General features: G+C 31.8%; 1 protein-coding gene across 2 annotated transcripts in view; it reads right to left on the bottom strand.

Moving 5' to 3' along the window:
• LOC129807754 (TOX high mobility group box family member 4-A-like) overlaps positions 1–21144 on the bottom strand; it is a 187052-nt gene that overhangs the window by 83557 nt on the left and 82351 nt on the right. For both annotated transcript variants that reach the window (XM_055857220.1, XM_055857219.1), the window contains exon 2: positions 17135–17227. In XM_055857220.1, the coding sequence (XP_055713195.1) occupies positions 17135–17146 (12 nt within the window). In that variant the 5' untranslated portion in view covers positions 17147–17227. The remainder of the gene's footprint in view (positions 1–17134; positions 17228–21144) is intronic.

Genomic DNA, 21144 nt, shown 5'->3' on the forward strand with positions numbered 1-21144 from the left:
CATTGTCTGTGGAAAAAAGAGAGAAGGAGGAAGTTTTAAATTGAACCTTTATGACCCAGGCAATTTATTGCCTGTGGTACCAATCATAGTTCATGGTGAAGTCGCCTACTGTGTGAATGGGGAAGCTCCTGGGGTTGCAATAGTCGTATAAACCCTTATCAGACACAGGCATCCCCCTTGTTCTTGTGAATGGAGTCTCCACGATTCTACGGTTCAGGTCGAATCCGCCTGCCGTGAGAGCATTTAGCCAGGCGAGTCGCCTTGGAGCTTATTGTAAGCCGAGAAGCAGAACTTCTTTTGTAAGGGGATGAACCATAAAGATCACCCCTTAGAGACTGAGGACACTAAAGATACCCCAAGATACCTGACGACCGCCGCGCCGCCAGCAATAGAGAGAGCTCTACACGGCAGTGAAATCGTCGGAGTTTGGGAGTTCTATTCGGGCGAGTTGCCTGCGGGGCTTGTCATCAACTACCCTGATGCCACATCAACACAGCGGCCCCGGGATGGGAATTCACGGGTATTATACCCAGACCAAGATTAGGAAGTTAGGAAATAAATTATCACTAAGAAAATCCACAATGTATTTACTCAATGGAGGCCACGGATGGGTTTCTTCACCCCTTAGGGGGTAGTCGGTCCGCCAGGACGCATTTGTTACAAGGGTGGGGGCTCCTCTACCCAGATTCGTAACAATATGATTACATTTTAATAAAGCATTCCGATACGATTAATAATAATAGAATTTCCACTGGATCTCCACTGGAATTCCACTGGAATTTCATTGGAATTCCACTGGAATTCCACTGGAATTGCACTGTATTTCCACTGAATTTCCACTGAACTTCCACTGCATATCCGCTAGAAATCCAATGGATTTCCACTGAATTAGCACTGGGTGTCTATTAGATTTCAACTGGATTTCTTCTGGACTTCCACTGGATATCCATTAGAATTCCATTGTAATTCTACTGGATTTTCGCTGGAATTCTACTGGATTTCCACTGGATTAGCACTGGGTTTTTAATAGATTTTCACTGGATTTTCACGTGATTGCCACTGGATTTCACAGGATTTCTATTGGATAATAACCTAATATTAGTTGGTTCACTGAGAAAAAAGAGGGTGCGATTAACTTTTTTTCCTCGTAACTTTAACACTTTTTAGGTGTAAAAATATATCGACATTTTTAATGTTAATTTTACACCTTTTAAGGGTAAAATTAACATGAAAAAGGGTTAATTTAACCCCTAATACACCAAAAAAGGGTAATATTAACACCAATTTCGGATCAATAATGCAGGGTAAAATTAACATTTCGGGAATGTTATTTTAACTTTTTCGGATTTCTCTCAGTGTTAAACCAACACCGGAGGCGCTTTTGTTTCACCGTACTATCCCCAAGCTCCCCTATATTGCCAAAGAATACACAAAATGAACAAATATCGATATTTTGAGATGAAGTAGAAGATGTTGAGGAGAAAAAGTTAAAGAAAAGTCACAGATTGTTTGGTTTGCAAGAGCACCAAAATCGAATTCATGATAATATACAACAATATAAAGGGCATAATACGCCAGAATGTCCAGTGACTAAAAAAATTGTATCGAAATGGTTAATTTATTGTTTCATTCTTTTTCAATTTTAAGCAATTTATTTCGCAGGCCTGGCGATTTATTTTATATTCTTGTGTTTTTTTTTTTTAATTCCTCTTTATTCTACATTAACCTCACCCTTAACCTCTTACCCCACTCAACCCCATAATCACCCCATGATGTCGATTTTGTCAGAGCCCATTGCTTCCTTCCTCTGAATTGAATCTTTTTATTTATTTATTTTTTTTTATTTTTTTAAATATTCACTACACACTATGGTTGGACGACCCTTTTCTTGTTTATTCGCATTATTGCCCTTGCTTCATGTACTCCATTTCTTTTTTTTATATATACATGAAAAAAGTACACACATTCACTTTTGTTGGAACAGTATAAAATGTTGGAAAAAATAGAGCTTTAAAACACATCATATATATATATATATATATAATTGTATATAGTTGATGTAGTCATCGATATGGAAATGGATCTTGTTATGTCGCAGAATAAATTACACTGTTTCAACAAAACCGTACAATGTATATTTTAATTTATTTAATTCCATTGTTTTTCTTCCCCATTTGCCTTTCTTTTTTTTCTCTGTTATTTTGCATTATTGCTATTCCTCCCCCCGAAATCTCCACTTCATCTGCTCTATTTTTCCCTCGCGCTATTCTTATTTGAAAATTTCTCTATACTGCTAATTTATTTAGCAATTTTAGCCCAAAAAAAAAACACCAATAACCAAAGAGTGAGAAGGAAGAAAAAAGGCTGTCGATAGAGAATGAATAAATGTACATCTATTTAATTGGGAGCAATAAAATCTTATCATTGGGACAAAAATAGACGAGGGAAAAAATTAATAAATCTCCCATTGGACTATTTTAGATAATCAATGTGTCTTCTTCGTAGCGTAATTACAAGTGGAACACACAGTGAAAAAGAAAGAAAAAAGTGCTACACTGATAAAAATGGAGTGAGATGGTTCCCCATGTTGGGGTACTTCTTCAGGAAGCATTATTTCTCTGCTGTCTAAACAATTTATGAATGAAATTCTTTGCCATGAAAATTTTTCTCATTCGTGAGCATAATTTCACAATCAACAAGATTTACACCACACACAACAAAATATTTTTAACTTTATCAGAAAAGTCACGAAATTACGCAATTGGTCACGCAATTTGATTTATATGAGTGAAAGGAATCGCATATTTTTACAGGATATGCGCATAAATCAGTATGCTGAAAAGTAAGAGGAGTTTAGGACATTTTTCATATAAATTTCCTATAAATGTACTATAGAGTTTCACATTAAATTGTTACGGTTTTCCTAAAGTGATAACAATGTAAATATCCTCATTCGATAAACTTGAAATAAGTCATAACTTCTCTGAACACTTAAAGTTTCAAAGTTTTCCAAAAGAACCGATTTCCGGTCATAATTTAAAAAAAAAATAGGGTAGACGGGGGAATTATCGATGAGTTTAGGAAATGATCAACTTTAACAGACAAAAAAAATATATAGGGTAAAGGCTCATAATTTTGTCCAGTCTGCTCACTTTTGAAGCACCATTCTGCCAGTCGATTTAAATTTGGTAAAAAATAATTTCTATGGCAAATTTTGACGGAATGTTATAAATTGAACTTTTTCTAACCAGAAAAAATAATATGCCGTCACTTTTCGTCCATAGGAATCTATTTGTCCTGAATTCCAATCAAGCGGCAAAATGGTGTTTCTTAAGCAGTGGTTTCTTTAGCGGTTTTATTCACTGTAGGCAGTTTGTGGCCATCAGCAGTTTGTCGAATTGGACGTGTAGTGATTGGTACTTCAATATCATACCAGTATTTGAGAAGTTTTATAAGAAAAAGTCACCGCTTTGCAATTAATTTGTATCAATTCCATATCCGATAACATGGTATTACCTTTGAAACTACAGTATTTTCGTTCTTAGGAGTCATTTTTCTTAAAAAATTGATAAATAATGTTTCCCGAATGACTCATCCTCTTCGTAATAGCTTTCATTTTACGCTAATTTCCCTAAAGACCTTGATTAAGCCGTTTTCATTACATAAAAGCTTATGGCTTCTATCAGTCACAAATTCTAGTTTTAAAATAAAATTTTAGTACTCTTAAAAGGTTTTAATTTGAAGAAAAAGACAGATTTGATCATTTTATTGTCAATATAAACAATTTCTTATTAAAGAACGGTTCTGGAAACATTAAAAAATAAAAATACCTATTTGAATTTCGCACTTTTTATACCACAAAATTTAATTAACGACCAGTGTGCGTGCACGCACGGACGAAAGTGAATGCGGGTCACTACGATAAAAATTACTGTTGGGCAGACCTCTACTTGACATAATAATACTACGTTGCTCGGACGGACCGACCACCCACACCACCCCCCTTTTCAAAAATACCTATTTGAATTTCGCTTACTGTATTACTCAAAAAAAGCGAAGAAACATTGTTAGTCCTTCTCCACAGCTAAATAACATTGAAGTAAACACGAAGTTCTGTCATATTTCTCGTAAACAATTGCTCACACTGAATTTTCAACAAAGCAGTTTCAACTCAAATCATATTCAAAATTTAACGTATTTAGTGTTAAAATCTTCCAAAAAGAACAAGTATTTAGATGAAATTCATTATTCATCAAGTATTGAAATAAAAATCCATATTTCAATCAATTTATTTTTAGTGTCCAATTTTATCCTCAAAGTGTCCAAAATAAGAAACTGGTCAAAATTATGAGCCTTTCCCTTAATTAGCATTGAGGTTCTACTGAGTCAAATGATTGAAAAATACGGTTAAAAATTACAATATTTTCTGCTCTCCGTATCTTTGTTCAAATTTTCTAAAACTTTTCAGATCTTTAAGATGCATGAAAGCTATTTGTGGTAAACATTTGAAGCCTTTGCCCCTTTTATTTTAGAATTTGAATTTTTAAATTTTTGATTTGATAAAATTTACCCAAGTCTCCCCTACTAGACTAAGTGACCGTAGAGTAATATTTGTAAATCCATTTCCCGACTATTGCTTAATGTTACCATCTACAAGATCTTAAAGCTTCAAGGAAATGAAAACAAATGAAAACAACTTTAAATATAAATCTCAATAATATTTCTCATAATTTATCAGACATAAGATTGAAAACAGGTTAGAAAAATGAATAAACTAAATACGAAAATTAAAATAAAACACGTAAAACAAAATAGAACAATTTGATTAGAAGAAACTTAAGCATTTATGCATACATTTCTTCAATTAGAGAAAGTGTACCAAATTTCGGCCAGCTCACAATTTCGGCTACCTCTTTTGTTCCTCAATATTCCATGAAAATTTAGTTTTTGCATACTCTAGCTAGAGATTATACAATGCCAAAAACAAAAAAATGACGCTTCGACGAATGAGATACTGTGACAAAGACTTTAGAAAAATTCCAGAAAGACAAGAAACTATGAGAATCAAGATCATTGAAGATGAAACTGAAATTGAAATTGAAATAAACTTTCTACAAGGCTCCAAGCAACACTCCTTAAAAAAACCTCTTAAAGAAAATTAATTCGTATTAAAGATATTACATTTCAAACTTAAGACACTGAGGGATTGCGCGCAAATAAGCCGAAATTTGGTAGGGGAAGGTGGGGTAGTTTCACGTATGCTTTAATTTCAAAAATAACTTTTATGACAAAAAATAATTTTTTAGAAATTGTCCTGTATATTTTTAGATTAGTCAATACTGAATAGAAACTAACGAAATATAGGGTGAAAGGAACACTTATTGACACTTTAAGAACTCGTGGCAGGACTTATTGACACACTATTCTGTACCATTTGGAATACGAAATTTGAACACTTATCCTTATTGAAAAACGTAGATTAATGAAAAAACGTTATAATACTTAGATTTTATTAGATACATTAAATAAATTTCAACATTTTGACAAAAGTGACAATAGAGGTTCCCTGTCGAAGAGGCGTTCATTCGACCCTAGTTAGTTTGAATATAGTTCATATTCATTTAGCAAATGAGTCCTGAAAAAACGGTCAGCCGCGTCATATTGACACATCCTACATTTACTCTAAGTAAGTGTCTTGGGATAGTATAATTTTCATTTCAGATAGAATAATGGAAATGTGGAACTTAAAGTGTCTTAGCTAAGAATTGAAATTCTTATACTCTTCATGCTTAACCAAATGCTAATTCCTACAAAAGTTTATTTTTTTTCTGTAGATTTTTCAAGTGTCTTTTCAAAATGTGTCAACACGATATCAAATTTGAAGCTGTCAGAAATCACAAAAGCTTTTTTTTCTATTCAGCGTGATGAATATGTGGAACTAAAAGTGTCTTGGCTAAAAATCAAAATTCTTATATTATGCACACTTAACGAAAAGTTAATTTTGACAAAATAAAACAATTTTCCTGCAAGATTTAGCAAATTTCTTTTCAAAAATACGTTTTATAAACCCTAAATATTGAATTATAAATTACAAAATTTCGCAAATTATTGTAGTTTGTGTCTTGGATTTGTAGAATCCAAAATGTTAAACAGAATTGATCAACTTGATTTTTTTATCTAACCAATATTCCTCACAATGGATGACTATCACCCATTTGTAGCCGTGTACAATTTTGTCCCTGCTTGTCTTCCTTATCGCAGCTCAACTTCAAGTCCAAAATTCTCATTAATTAGCCTTTCTACTACAGCTACAATTTTGGGATTCTCATTTTTTTTTGCTCTACCATGATATCACCAGACACATAAAACAATGAGCCAAAATTGCGTTCAATCTTTCACTAAAAGCCACCCCTCTGCATTTTCCCACAGCCGAAAATTTGATACTGGAAGGAAGTATAGTACAACACAAAAAAAATCGCTGATACAATAATGTCATCACATAAACATTACAATTGCCATTTTCGTATTAATAAATATTTAATAGCAAGTAAAACAGGCACATAAAACTGATTATTACACAAACAGTAAGTCCATGTCATAAATAAAAGTAAAGTGAAAGTTGTTGTTCTGTTAATCATAAATAAATATTTAATTACATGTCTTCTAATTTATCTTCAGCACTTGGTAGTAATTTTTAAAAGCACATGTTGAGATCAACTCTCTCAGCATTAAATGTGGACATCTGGTTGGATTTTGAGTATATCTCTATCTCTCTGATAGTTTTAAGTCAAGTACCTTTCGGAAGGGGAAAGAGAATTTTCATTGCTCTTTTTTCTTTCTTCCTCTGGCTCTCTGGTAAATTGCGATTAAGAAAGGAACAAGTTCTCTTTTTTTTATTATTTGCACTCCATCATTCTCTTTTCACATCAACTTGCCAATTTCATATGCGGAAAAAATATGAATATTTTCCTCATAAATCAATTTGCACCATTTTTCAACAAAATATTTTTCCCCCTTTTTAATGTTGGCTCAAAAGAAATACAACAAAAAAGAGAGCCTGGAAATAGTGGGCATGGGAAGGGATAAATGTGAATGATTGAAGATAAAAAGAAAATTTAGAGAATGTTAGCAATTTTAATTGAGAAATATCTCAAAATAAAATATTTATATATAGGAAATATTTGAAATATATACACAAGGGAAAAGCATCTGAAAAGCTAAATTCCTTAAACATTGATTTTCTTTGATTCCCATCAAATAAATCAGCCATCCCTCTTCTCCCTTCTTTCCCAATATCCCTCGAAAGGTTTCAAATTATCACTATGATGAATCTTCGACCCACTCTCTATATCCTTTTCAATAAATATCAAGAGAAATACAGACATTGAAGATGACAAAAGAGAAGAACAATAGAGGGGTGAAAAGTTTGTGGATAAAAATATCCCTCTCCAAGGAAATAAATTTTATTGAAGTTTTTTTTTGTTGTCTCTTTGCAAGAAAAATTGACTCAGTTCCTTTTAACACTCCCCCCATTCTTCAATTTCTTTGGCCCAAAAACATCTAATGCAATTTTAGCGATTAAAGAGGGTGAAGAAGACTATGTTGAAGGATGATAAATATCGATCATGGCATAAGGAAAACACATTTATGATAACTGTTACTTTTTCCTTATTCGGATTGAATCCTTTTCAAAGGCGAGACACTTTTTATTGCTCGAAAATCAACAATAAAAATGAAACCGGATAAACAAAATCAATGAAATATCTAATGTCAAATTTTGGAAAATCCAACAGAGTATTCAATATTTTTTTTTTAACTCTGTGACCGAATGAACCCATATTACACGGTAAGAATTTTTGGACCCTGACCAAAATATTGGAAGAAATATTTTGGAATCAATTTGTACCTAGAGACGATATTTGTTTGTTCCAAAAAGTTTTCTTTACAGTTTTGTTACAAAATATGTAGTTACAATTTTATTAGAGTTTTCTTTTGGAACCGTTTTCATACGGTGGATTGTCTACAAATTTGAGTTGATTTCATTTCATACAAATTTGTTTCTGAAAGTTGGATTAGAATTTATTGCACTCGGCTGTTTTGTTTCCACTATCAGGAACAAATTGGTACATTTTTTTATAACAATATTATTCCTACATCTGTAACATATTTGTTCCAAAAATTTGCAGTGTCCGTTGACGAGACAATTTTTGGAACAAAGTTGTTACTCATATGAGGACTATTTTTGTTCCCATTGTCGGGAACAAATTCGTGTAAAAGATTTCGTCTTACAGTTAAGGCCTATACTTCAGTCGAGATGGATTTCGATGGTGAAAGTTTATAAGGAACATCAAATAAAAGTCAATTAAGAGTGTTTCATACAGATACGTGCATGACGAAATCATATGCGAGTGCAGGCAGTAGGAGGGAAAGGCAATCTCGAATTAAAAAAAGTAAAACAATGTAGCGCGAAAATAGTCACAGATTTGACTGAGTATGAGAGGAGGGATACGATTTTTTACATTCAGTAGAACGAGCTATTTTTTGGAACAAATTCGTTATTAATATTGGGTATCTTTTCGTTTCTTCTAGAAGATACAAATTTATTCCAAAAATTTTCGGTGTCCGTGGACGAGCTATTTTTTGGAACAAATTCGTTACTAATATTTATTATCTTTTTGAGTCTTGTAAAATGAACAAGATTGTGCCCAAAAAACTATGGTGTCCGTGAACGAGCTAATTTTTCGAACAAATATGTGCTGAAATTTTTTACCGTGTAGTTTATGAATTTTTAAAAGTTTTTAATATAAAAATTAAATATAAATAAATAAAATATAAATATAAATAAAATTAAATATAAGTTGTCCCCGAGGGATCGCAGAGTGTATGGTGCATCCATTGAGATCTTTTGTGAAATTCCTGGAACCTTCCCGCCAATACAAAACGTCCCCTACCCAACGAAAACGAAACCCACAGATCTCTAACAACATTTGACCACTAAGGAAGACACAAAACGTGTCGAAAGCTCTGGACAAGAGGTAATTTCTGATCTTGGATTGAAAACTCCACAAATACGAGGGCAGTCCCAAAAGTCCCTGGCTTCAGGTATAGATGCCGCTGGTAGGTTGGCACCAGTGATTTTTTTTTCCAAAGTACCAACATTAAAAAGATTAAGTTTCAAGTTTGGCGGCAATGCATCTGCTTAGTTTTTTTGACAGCTGTTGAAAGTGGATGCTCCGAAAAAAATTTTGAACTTGGAAAAAATGGACCATCGTTACGTGATCCAGTACTTGTTTTTGAAAGGTCTTAAGACACCCAATATTAAAGCCAACCTGGATTCTACTTTAGGGAAGTCTGCTCCTTAGAATTCCACTGTAAAATTTTGGGTAGCAGCGTATAAGCGTGGTTGAAAGAGCTTGAATGATGGTCAACACACTGGTCGCCCTAAAGAGCCGTCCTTACCGGAAAATGCAACGAAAATCCAAAAAATGATATCAAGTGATCCACGATTGAAAGTGCGTGAGCTTGCTGACATGTCAGGCCCTTCAAAAAGTGCCTTACATCGCATATCGCACACCGGAGCAAAAACAGCGTCGTGTCGCGATGGCCCAAATCAAGGAATTGAAGTTCGAACTGCTTCCCTACGCCCCCTACTCTCCAGATTTAGCCCCATCGGACTATTTCCTGTTCTAAAACACGAAAAAATGGTTGGATAGACAAAGATTTTCCAACAATACTGAGGTCGAGCTTATAGTTGACGCCTATTTCGACGACCTGAACGAAACCTACTATAAGATTGGTATAGAGGCTATCCAGTATCGCTGGGAAAAGTGTGTCGACCACAAGGACATTATTTTGAGAAATAAAAAAGTAAAGTTCAAAATATTTTTTGTTTTCCTTCCGAGGCCAGGGACTTCTGGGACAGCCCTCGTTGTGTTGCAGCATCCGGGCGGAGTTCCTCTCTCCGAAAAGACATCTTGTAATTAAAGAAAAGCTTACGAAAAGCAGGGGTGTAAAGTCATTCGCATCTACAGAAATTATTGTGGATATTTTGTAATTAATTTTTAATAATGTTTCTTAAAAACTTTCACTATCAATTTATAATATAATACGTTTAGAAAAATTGGCAATTATAATAAAAAGTTTGTATCCAGGAACATCACAACTCATCAAAAGAGGAGGTCAAAGGTCAAAGATCATTTCAAAAAATTTCCACTTAAGGCCGTATACTAAATTCTCTAATAATTTCTCAAAAAACCCGACATGAAATCCACAAAGTTGCTTTTGTGATAACAATGAATAACAAAATATTTAAGTAATTGAACAAAATAAAAAAATATATACAAATTTTTAGCAATAAAATTTAAGCTGTTAATGTTTGAAGTAAATTGCTTCTGATTCCACGCTACTTTAATTGCTTTTCGCATTAAGGAACTATTTTGTCGTTCATTAAAATTATTTTTCAATAAAAAAATTTAGAATTCCTGGACGACTATAAAGTACAGTACTTGTTTCATTTCATAATTATAAACATTTAAATATTCTGTGCAGGTACACGAATATACTCACTATAAACCATTATCAACATGCAATAAAATGTTAAAACCCATTAATTCTTTTAACTCCATCATGTTCTGTGATTAGGTAGAGCTGTGAGTGCTTTAAATACGTAAAAGGTCTGGACAATTCGAATATGCAATTTAATTAAATATTTAAAAGTATTTAAGGGATGAAAATTTAAGACAAAATACTTAGGTAATTTTTAGTCAGTTCTCTTTCTATCGATTATTTTTTTTGGATAAAACATTTTAAAATAGATAGGTATACACAAAATCGTAAAATTTTTCGTAAATGTTTGTAAATTCCCATTGGGAACTTACGAAATGCTTGTAAATAGCATAACGCATAAAAATGTTCGTAATTGTTTGTACTTTTTTCACAATATTGTTCGTAACGTGATCACTTAACGAGCGTTTTTTTGTTCTTTTACAAACATTTGTTCGTAAGTATTCGTGAAAACACAGGAAAACGTTTGTAAACTTTCGTGATTTTTTGGAAAAGCTTTGCCAAACAAACAAAAATGTCCGAACAAATGTTTGTAATAAACCAAATGCGTATAGGGCGAAGGTGGACACCTTTGAAAGTGGGCAGCTTTGAAATTTGGATTTTCCACATGTTTTTATATTAATATAATTTAGCTAAATTCAAACTAAATTAAATTAAACTAAATTATATTATGATAGGGTAAGTGTACCAAATTTCGGCATAGTTACATACAAGCGACAAAGTCTCAAGTTTGAAATGTAATATTTTTAATAAAAATTGAATATTTTTGTTACTCTTTTATAAGAAGTGTTGCTTGGAACCTTGCAGACAGTTTATCATCTCTATTTTCTCTAAAATTATTCTTAATATGTTTTAAAATGCATAAAAATGTAGACGTAGCATTGGTGGCCTATTTCGGCCACCTTCATTTTCATAGTTCCTTGCTCTTCCAGAATTCTTTCAATGTCTTTTCAGATCATCTTGCTCGTCGAAGTGACATTTTTTGTTATTTTTTTGCATTGTACAATCTCAAGAGAATGCAAAAACTAAAAAATTATGGAAATTCGAGGAACAAAAAATATGGCCGAAATTGCAAGCTGGCCGGAATTTGGCACACTTACCCTATGGCTCAGTTCCAATTACACATAGGAGAAAAAATCCAATTTCAAAGGTGCCCCACATCCCCCTATCACTTCTAGCAGGATTTTTAAGGTAAAAATGTTTGATGACTTAATTTCCAAAAGTCAAATTATTAATCCGAAATGAGTTAAAATTAAATCATTTGAAATTTCCTCGATTGAAATTAATTTGTCATGTCAATTTATTAAATTTTCATAAATGATTAAATACTAATTATATAAACAAATAAACATAATCGGATGGTTTAGTTCAATAGTTATAATGTGACGGAAGCAATTTCATTAGCACATGAATTATGAATTTATTGCTGAATAAATATGTATTGCAGTGATTTTATTGAATTTATCAAATTATTTATATTTTATTTCTTTCACCGAGAAAAATTTGGATGGTATTTTCTACAAATCGTGTCTTTAAATTCTACTATCTCAAAAGATAGTAGAAAATACCATCCTCCATAGAAACTTTCCTTTAGAATCTACCATCTTGACATTTTAAAATTTACTATCCTATGGATAGTAAATTCTAATAGCCGGATGGTAAAATTTACTATCCTCATTTAGATTTTACCTTGACCTCTCTTAGATTCTAATATCCGGGTAGTAAATTTTGCTGGCCGCATATTAGATGTTAAAATTTAACTGGAAGATAGTAAATTTTAACGGAGGATAGTAATTTGGATTGAAATTACTATCCAAGCCAGTAAAATTTGCCATCCTGCTGTTAGAATGTCACTTTGGAATATCGTGGGTGCCGATGCAACGGTTCCCGATATGCTTTGAATACATTATAGCAATTCGTGGCGCAGCTGGAAGATGCTGGACTGTCATCACAAAGGTCGCGTGTTCAAATCTCGGCGCAGTCGTCAATTTTCACGCACCAAAATGGCTTGAAATACAGAGAATATCATCCAAGAAGGGCCCCAAGCCCTCAAACAATGGCCAAAAATCAATGAAAATAAGGAAAAATAAATTTTTCCGACATTTTTCATTCTAATATCCGGCTAGTAAATTTTACTATCCTGCCAGTAAAATGTACCATCCGGCTAGTAAAATCTAATATCCGGGGATGTTAGAATTTACCATCCGGCTATTAGAATTTACTATCCATGGAATAGATTCTACAATTTTTGACAGTCCATTTTAATATCGCGTTTGCTGGGTGACTTTTTTACTATCCGGCCATTAGAATTTTGTATGGAGGATGGTAAATTTTACCATCCACATTTTTCTCGGTGTTCTGGTAAAAATTACATGTTAATTTATATTAGATTGATGCAAGTCATGAATATCATTATGATATTTTTTTTTAAATGTATTCTTTGCTATTTTGTTGTTTTTAGTGAATTTTACACTGTACGTAGAGAATTTCAAGGCCTTTCCAACGTTACCGTGTTTGTAAAGATCGGTTAAGTAGTATTTGAAAAAAACTACTAAAACTGGAATAAATTGATATAAAAGCGCCATCTTGGTTTTACGCTGTTCACTTTCCGCATTAAATCTTCTCAAAGCAGTTTAGCACTAAAGGCAACATTCTTTCAAGCTTCTAAATCCACTTTGTCAGTGGATGAAAGTGTATAAATATTGAATCTTTCGACATGGTCTCTTTTATCCTATTTATACTTTAAGTGCAATAATGAAGTAAATTATGCTACTCTGTCCACCAAGGAGCGACATGATAATCTTAAGGAATGGGGATTACAAAAAAAGAGGAAAAGAGGAAGAAAAATTGACGACAAAGAAAAATCTCGCATAATAAATTTCAATTTGCTTTTAAGAACAGGCATTCTAATCCTTAATACTGAATAATTCATTGCGTTCTATTCCCATTTTAATTTTAATACCGAAACGAATTCTTGGCAATTTTCTCCTTTTAGCCCAAAGTATCTCATTATTTTCTCTCTCCCTTCCTCTTTCCTATTTCTCAAATCTATTGAGAAATTTCCTATTCATCCAACTTTACTGCTATTCCAACCCAAGTAAATAATCTATATCTAAAAAAACTCCTCAAAAGCTTCATTTGCACTCTCTTTCAATACCAACATGATAACATATTTTATTGCCCTCTACTTTGACAATTATTTGAACTATTTTGCAGTAGAAGTACCGATGAATAGATAATATACAATTCCTCCTTCTGCAAAATCTTTCCCACAAAATGCATAAAAGATGCTCAAAAGATGCCTTATTCTCCTTTGAAAAATTATATATTTAAACATTTGTGCTATGTCACGATGGAAAAATGACTGCCTGAACTTCACATCGTTTTTCACTGAGATTTACTGAGAGATTCAACATTATTCTTCATCATCAATTCCCTCACACAAAAATTTTTATCAATCTCCAGGTGTCAATAATACCTCTCTACGTGTTAAATTGAGAGATTTTTTATCGTACATATCAAATGTGCTTCTCAATAAAAAGTCTAGCTATATGAGGTGGTCATTTGTTACGAAAGAAATTCAATAAGGTACACCATATGTTTATGTGAACAAATGATTTTGGCATAAATTCCATACTGAATCAACTAAATTGTTCAAATTAGAATTCTATCAGTCATTATTTGCTTTAGTACGAATTGAACTTTTTTTTTAGTACATGTCGGAGAGTTTTAGTACAAAATCATCGCTGAATGTACTAATACATTCAATTGCAAAGTCATTAGGATAAAAACCTTCCAAAGATTTTAGATAAATAATAATTGGAATATTTTTAGTACATGCCATTCTTTGTTGATTTAGTACAGCAAAAGAGTAGTATTTTATATGTTAAATGGAGAAGCATGAAGGAAATATTTAAAGTTAAATAGACTAGATAGTTCTATTCTTGCTTTTATGTATCAGGGCAACCTGATATTTTTAGTACAAGTTCGAAAAAATCATATGTATCAATTCAGTGATACGGAAGCTTTGACTATTTTGTAACAAGATCACTAGACAAAGAGAAAAAAACACGAAATAGAAGAAAAAATCGAGAATGAAGAAAGAGAACAATTTTTGTTTGTATATATTTTTGGCAAAAAACAAATGGTCAGTAAAAAGTCAAAAGTGGTCAGCAGAAAATTAAATTTGATCAGCAAATAATTCGAAATGCTCAGTAATAATATTCAATTTTGTCAGTAAAAAGTAAAATTTGGTCAGTGAAAAGTTAAATTTGGTCAGTAAAAAGTTAAATTTCGTCAGTAAAAACTTCGAATTGATCAGTAAAAAATTAAAAAGTAATCAGCAAAAAATTAAAAATGGTCAGTAAAAAGCAAATATGGTCAGTAAACAATTAAAAACGAGCAGCAAAAAAAATTAAAAAAGCAGTAAAAAAAATAAAAAAATGAGCAGTAAAAAATAAAAAGCGGTCAGCACAAAAATTAAAAATGATCAGTAGAAATATTCGTATTGATCAGTAAAATATTAAAAAAAGTGGTCAGCAAAAAATTAAAAAAGGAGCAGTAAAAAATAAAAATTGGTCAGTAAAGAATTAAAAGTGAACAGTAAAAAATTAAATGTGGTCAGTAAAAAATTAAAAACGAGTAAAAAACAAAAATTGGTCAGTAAAAAATTAAAAACGACTACTTTTTACTTTTAACTGACCATTTTTACATTTTACTGCTCATTTTTAATTTTTTGCTGATCACTTTTTAAATTTTTTTACTGATCATCTCGAATATTTCTACTGCTCGTTTATGATTTTTTGCTGACCACTTTTTTAATATTTTACTGATCAATACGAATATTTCTACTGATCATTTTTGACCATTTTTTGACCATTGACCATTTTTAATTTTTTTGCTGACCAAATTCAATATTTTTAATGCTCATTTTTGATTTTTTACTGACCACTTTTTATTTTTTACTGATCATCTTTTACTTTTTACTGATCATGTTTTATTTTTTACTGATCACTTTTTGCTTTGTACTGATCATGTTTCATTTTTTGCTGACTACTTTTCATTTTTTACTGACCGCTTTTAATAAAGTACTGCTCTTTTTTATTTTTTACTGACCATTTTCTTATTTTTTACTGATCATTTCGAATTTTTTGCTGACCAAATTTGACTTTTTATTGCTCGTTTATTCAATGCCTTTTTTTTCTTTAGAATATCTAAAACAGTAAGTACACCCTAAAACTTCAAATTGGAAATGGTTACGAATTACCCTATTTTATGCTGCTTAAAAACTACTTAAAACCGACAAATGTTTGATCTCGTTGAAGATATTTATTTATTTATTTTTAGTACATGTTCATGTACTAAGTGATGTCTTTTTTGTGTTTCGCATTATAATGGCAAGATAATGAAACAGAATTTTTCCAGAACACTCCTTCGACAGGGAACCCCTATTGACACTTTTGTCAAAATGTTGAAATTTATTTAATGCATCCAATAAAATCTAAGTAATATAACGTTTTTTTTATTATTAATCTGCGTTTCTCGATAAGGATAAGTGTTCAAATTTCGTATTCCAATTGGTACAGAGTAGGGTGTCAATAGGTCCTGACACGAGTTCTTAAAATGTCAATAGGTGTTCCTTTCACCCTACTTTAGAAAAGATTTTATTGATAGCACATTCCTGTTTTAGTACAGGACATTCGACGTACAAGATGACATTTGCAATTTCAGTACTTCCTTATCAATAATTATCTCGTGCTAAAAATATAACCGAAGAATGCTTCATATATTATTTAGAAGACATTGCAAACTATTTTCTATATGCTTTTAGCACATGTTGATGTACTAAATGTATGCTATATTTATAAAGTTTGGCAGAGAAAACGTTTATTTAGACTGAATAATAACAAAATGATTTTCATGCCAAAATAAGCAGAAAAAATCAACAAATGCTCTGGCTTGATCGTTTTAGTACGCAGAAAAATATTATAATTTCGTGTTGTATTTTGAGGTTATCAAATCAAAAAAATAGTTGTGCTAAAACTGAAACTTAGTTGATTTATAACGACATTGTAACGTATTCTCTTGACTTTTTATATCACATGTTTATGTACTGAACCCTTACTTTTTAGTACAGAACATTTATTAAGTAAGCATCATGTTGTAGTTATAGTTCAAAATCTATTTCAGTTTATTTATTACAACGTGGTGTATTGATAAAACGATTTTCACCACTTACTTTTAGCACATGTTTATGTACTAAATCATAACACTTGGTACAACAAAATGAACTGCCCTATTTTTCAACCCAGTTCCATTTAATAGCCATTATGGCCATTATGTTCTAACCAATCGACTGTTTCTCTCACTGGTGCGCATTTTTTAGTACAGAATCTTCTACTAAATTTTGTCAAACTCACAGCCCATTTAAAAAATATTAAAAATTTTTATGTGCCTGCTCTATAATATTGGTTTGTCTTTAAATATTTTGCAATGTAACCACTTAAAGCATGTGTAAGGCAATAGGTGTTTGGTTTATCTGACAACTTTTTGCCATTTCTATTAATCTCACCTGGTCATTCATGTCGAAATGCTGCGTACTGTGCTGATGATGACCGTTGTATTGTGGCACGGATAGAGCAACGTCGATACTCTCGTCGTTTCTCTGCAAAAGAAGACATTTGCTAATTTAATTACAGGCTCTATTGAAAAGTAATTCGAGAAAAAAACTATCAAGAGATCTAAATTGTTCAATTAGGCCATAAATTATAGTCTCACTTTAACTTAAAAAGTATCTTCTTACAAGTCTCGTATATTTTTCAATAAAATTTCAACATCATCCATTCCATGTTATTGATATAACATTGTAATAGATGAGAAAAAAAAACATAAAATGTTGCCTAAATTGGAAAAGACTTGGCAAAAAGTACTAACTTCAATTCAGAGATTCAAATTGAATTTGGTGATTTCAATGATAGAACAAATTTGCGAATTAGATTTTCCAACTGGCAGAAGAAGTAGGAAAAAAAATACTCTGGGTATATAACTTTGGTTGTCTCTACCGGGGAATTTCCATTTGAATTTCCCAACACTCGTCTTTCACAACTTTTGCAAATACTCTCCCCCAAAAACACACTAGACACATACACACTTTGTGATTTCAGCACATTTGGCAATTTTCAATTAAAAACGATTTTCCTGGATTCAGATTTCCCACCACTCTATATGTATATTGTACTTGTACATATAGAACACGAAATTTCACTCAAATTTCCTCCTGAACGTTTTGGAGGAAAATCAAAGCTTCAAGTTTCCCTCTCAGTGGCACAGCCTCACTCAGACCGTTGTTGGCTTTTAATCAATAAATTCCAGTCAAGGAAAACCGATGAATAGATGCCAAAGTCACATATGGAGGGTAGTTATTAATGAAATTCACCTTCTGACTAAATTGTTTAATAATAATTTATCTTCTCTCATTAATTCTCGCATGTGCAAATAACTCATTCTAACCCAATAACCATTTCTTCTCCTTTTCTTTCCCTTCTGGAGAAAATCCCCAAAAATTAAGGTAGTAAAGCAAGATTACACGCTACGCACAAATGAAATTGTTTTATAAAGTTTCTTCTGAGAGTCCTGAAAGTATTAGCTTAGGATTGGTGGATGATGGTATTTAAATAAAAAATAACAAGGAGAAATCTTTCCCCTGAACATTATTTTTAGTACATAAGTGCTTTCATGTGGTTCTGCGCAATCGACTTCCCCTTGTGTTGGTTCCTGTCACGACTGTTTGCTGATTTTAGAACACGTAAAGGACTGAAGAAAATAGCCGTGAAAAAAACCAACACAAAGAAAAATTGATTACGCAGAGACACATAAGAACAGACATGTACTAAAAAAAATGTTCAAGAGAAAGGTTTTCCCTTTTGATTGCAAGAACGCCATTAAGACTTTTAAAGTGTTTAATAAGTAATTAAGCTATGTTTACACTTTTAATTCATTTTAAAATGTATTAAGGATGATTTTAGAGTAAATAAAGACGATAAATTGTCTAGAGGGTTCCAAACAACGCTCCTTAAGGAATAAAAAAAAACAATTTGTATTAAATATATTACATTTCAAACTTGAGACTTTGGCACTTGCATTCAACTATGCCATAATTTGGCACACTTACCCTATATTACTTAGATTTTATTGGATGCATTAAATAAATTTCAACATTTTGACAAAACTGTCAATGGGGGTTCCCTGTCAAAGAGGTGTCGATCCTAATATCCTCAAATTTAACAAAACTACACAAAGAATCGCTTTTTGCAGCAAAAACATTCGAACTGTTGTTAACATTATTGACGAATAAAGTGTGAAGAATACCGAAAATTCGAAATCGAAAAATAGCCAGCGCTAAAGCGGCAAATCTGTGAACTTGCACTTTAGACTTCAAGACAATTTTCGATTAGGTTTGGCTTATCTTTGTCTCTTAGAAAGGTTTTATATTGCTATCTAACAAAACCAAATCCCATAATACCAACAAAATCAAAAGTTGCTAAAAATATTTACCAAAACCAAAGTATTTGTGCATGCCCCATTAGAGTCAACACAGCCGCAGTAAGAAAATAAATAAGAGGGAATCTACAAGAAGTATAATGAAGTGTTCTAACTAACTTGGTGGTCTTCAATTTAGTTTTCTTGCATGTTGCTTATTCTTTTTTTTTTACTTCTCATCACTCGCCTCACTTGTCCCAAGTCCCCTCAAATTGAATTAAAATTGATCTTGCGAGAATTAAATGCAACAAATCAAATTTACCTCCAAAGTATTTTTAATTTAAAAAACTTTTTCACATTGTTTTTCCCTCATCCAACTTTAAATGATTTTTCCTCCAACAATTTCACGCTACATTTCGTTCCTCATCATCAACATTAATCGTTAGGCCATTGACTTTTTCGCACACACCAAGACTCCCCGAAAAAAAAATATCTTCACATGATGGAGAATTTCAATTTAGTCGCGAGAAAATCAATTAATTAGACTTGGGGGTTAGGTTGAAGCAGGAAAAATCATTGCAATTTATGCAACATCTACAGAAATTCCACTTGAATTCATCTACTATATATCAAAATGAGTATGTTGCAGAATAATTAAATTCTCTTCTTGAACTGAAATTTATATGTTAAATTTAGGGGATAGTTTAAGTGATGGTGGAATATTTCTATCTCACACGACTCTCAAGTACCCATACGAGGGTGCTTAGGATTAATAGCAAATTTCAAATAGTTTTTCATCATTTTGAGAAAATTGCTGTTTGTAATTGCTTCAACTAAATTAATATTGTAAGAGGGTGGAACATGTTATAAACATATAAAACTTGGAAGATACTCTGCATAATTAGGAGAGCACAGTCATAAAAATTTAATTTGAAAGCTTTTTTTTCAACTGTAATCACTTTCAGTGGAAGTCTTTGAAATGTGATACCAATCTTTGAGGATTTTTTCACAGCACAATCTTTATTTTTTTTAATCTGGTGGTAAACAAACAATTTCAAAATGCCCCGAAGCACTTGGTCTATATACATATTTTTATTGTTTGTATATAGTCTCTGGAAAGTTATATATACTTTTTAGTACTACTAAACATTCTTATGTATTTGAATCTCTCACAATGTGCTTAAAGAAATCGGCTATATTTTCTGAAAGTGTGTAAAATTTATAACAAAAAATGAAAGACAATTTGATATCTCAAATATTGAATTTGCGAAATGCATTATTTTTAGTACAATCATGTACTAAATGATCTTTCAATTTTCTTTGGTATTTCTTTTAATATTTTTCATCAGACGAATAAAAACATAAATAAATTGTAGTACTTTCAATTGCTTAGAACCTGCACAAGATCTTCAGAAAATGCAGTTACAACAGATTTATTTTCAGCACAAGAGAGAAGCAAGTAGTAGTACTAAAAATTTCTGTCTTGAATTATTTTAGTACAGCTATGTGCTGAAAGGATTATTTAGTTCTGGTTTTCATATGAATGCTAGATAAATAAAAAATGGTGAACTCATTCTGTTGTATCAATCCAAATTTCTTAGTACACAAGTAAGTCATAAAATGCCTCGTTAATTTTTTTGTACTAAAACTGAGTATTTCCACAAAAAAAATTTGGTCCGTTTCAAATTGGCACTAAATTTTCGGCAAATCCTGTTAAAACCCATTTAATTATTGCACAAGTAAGATACAAGTACTAGTACTAAAAAATTCTAATTTGATTTATCCTGAAAGGGTTTTTTTTTTAATATTGCTTTTAATATGAATGCTAGATTTATATACAAAAAATAATGATTTTTTTCTCTTATATAAATCCAAATTTCTTAATACGCAAGAAAGTCGTACAGTACCTCGGCGTCGATAATTTTTTGTACTAAGCCTGAGTCACTTGCAGAAAAAATGAAAAATGTTTTCTTTAAAATTTGCACTAAATTTCAAAATTTCTGTCTTGATTTATTTTAGTACAGCTACGTCTTGAAAGGGTTATTCAGTTCAGCTTTTCATATGAAGGGAAAAAATTTCTTAGTACGCAAGAAAGCCTACGTT

Source organism: Phlebotomus papatasi, chromosome 3, assembly GCF_024763615.1.
Source record: "Phlebotomus papatasi isolate M1 chromosome 3, Ppap_2.1, whole genome shotgun sequence".
Lineage (NCBI taxonomy): Eukaryota > Metazoa > Arthropoda > Insecta > Diptera > Psychodidae > Phlebotomus > Phlebotomus papatasi.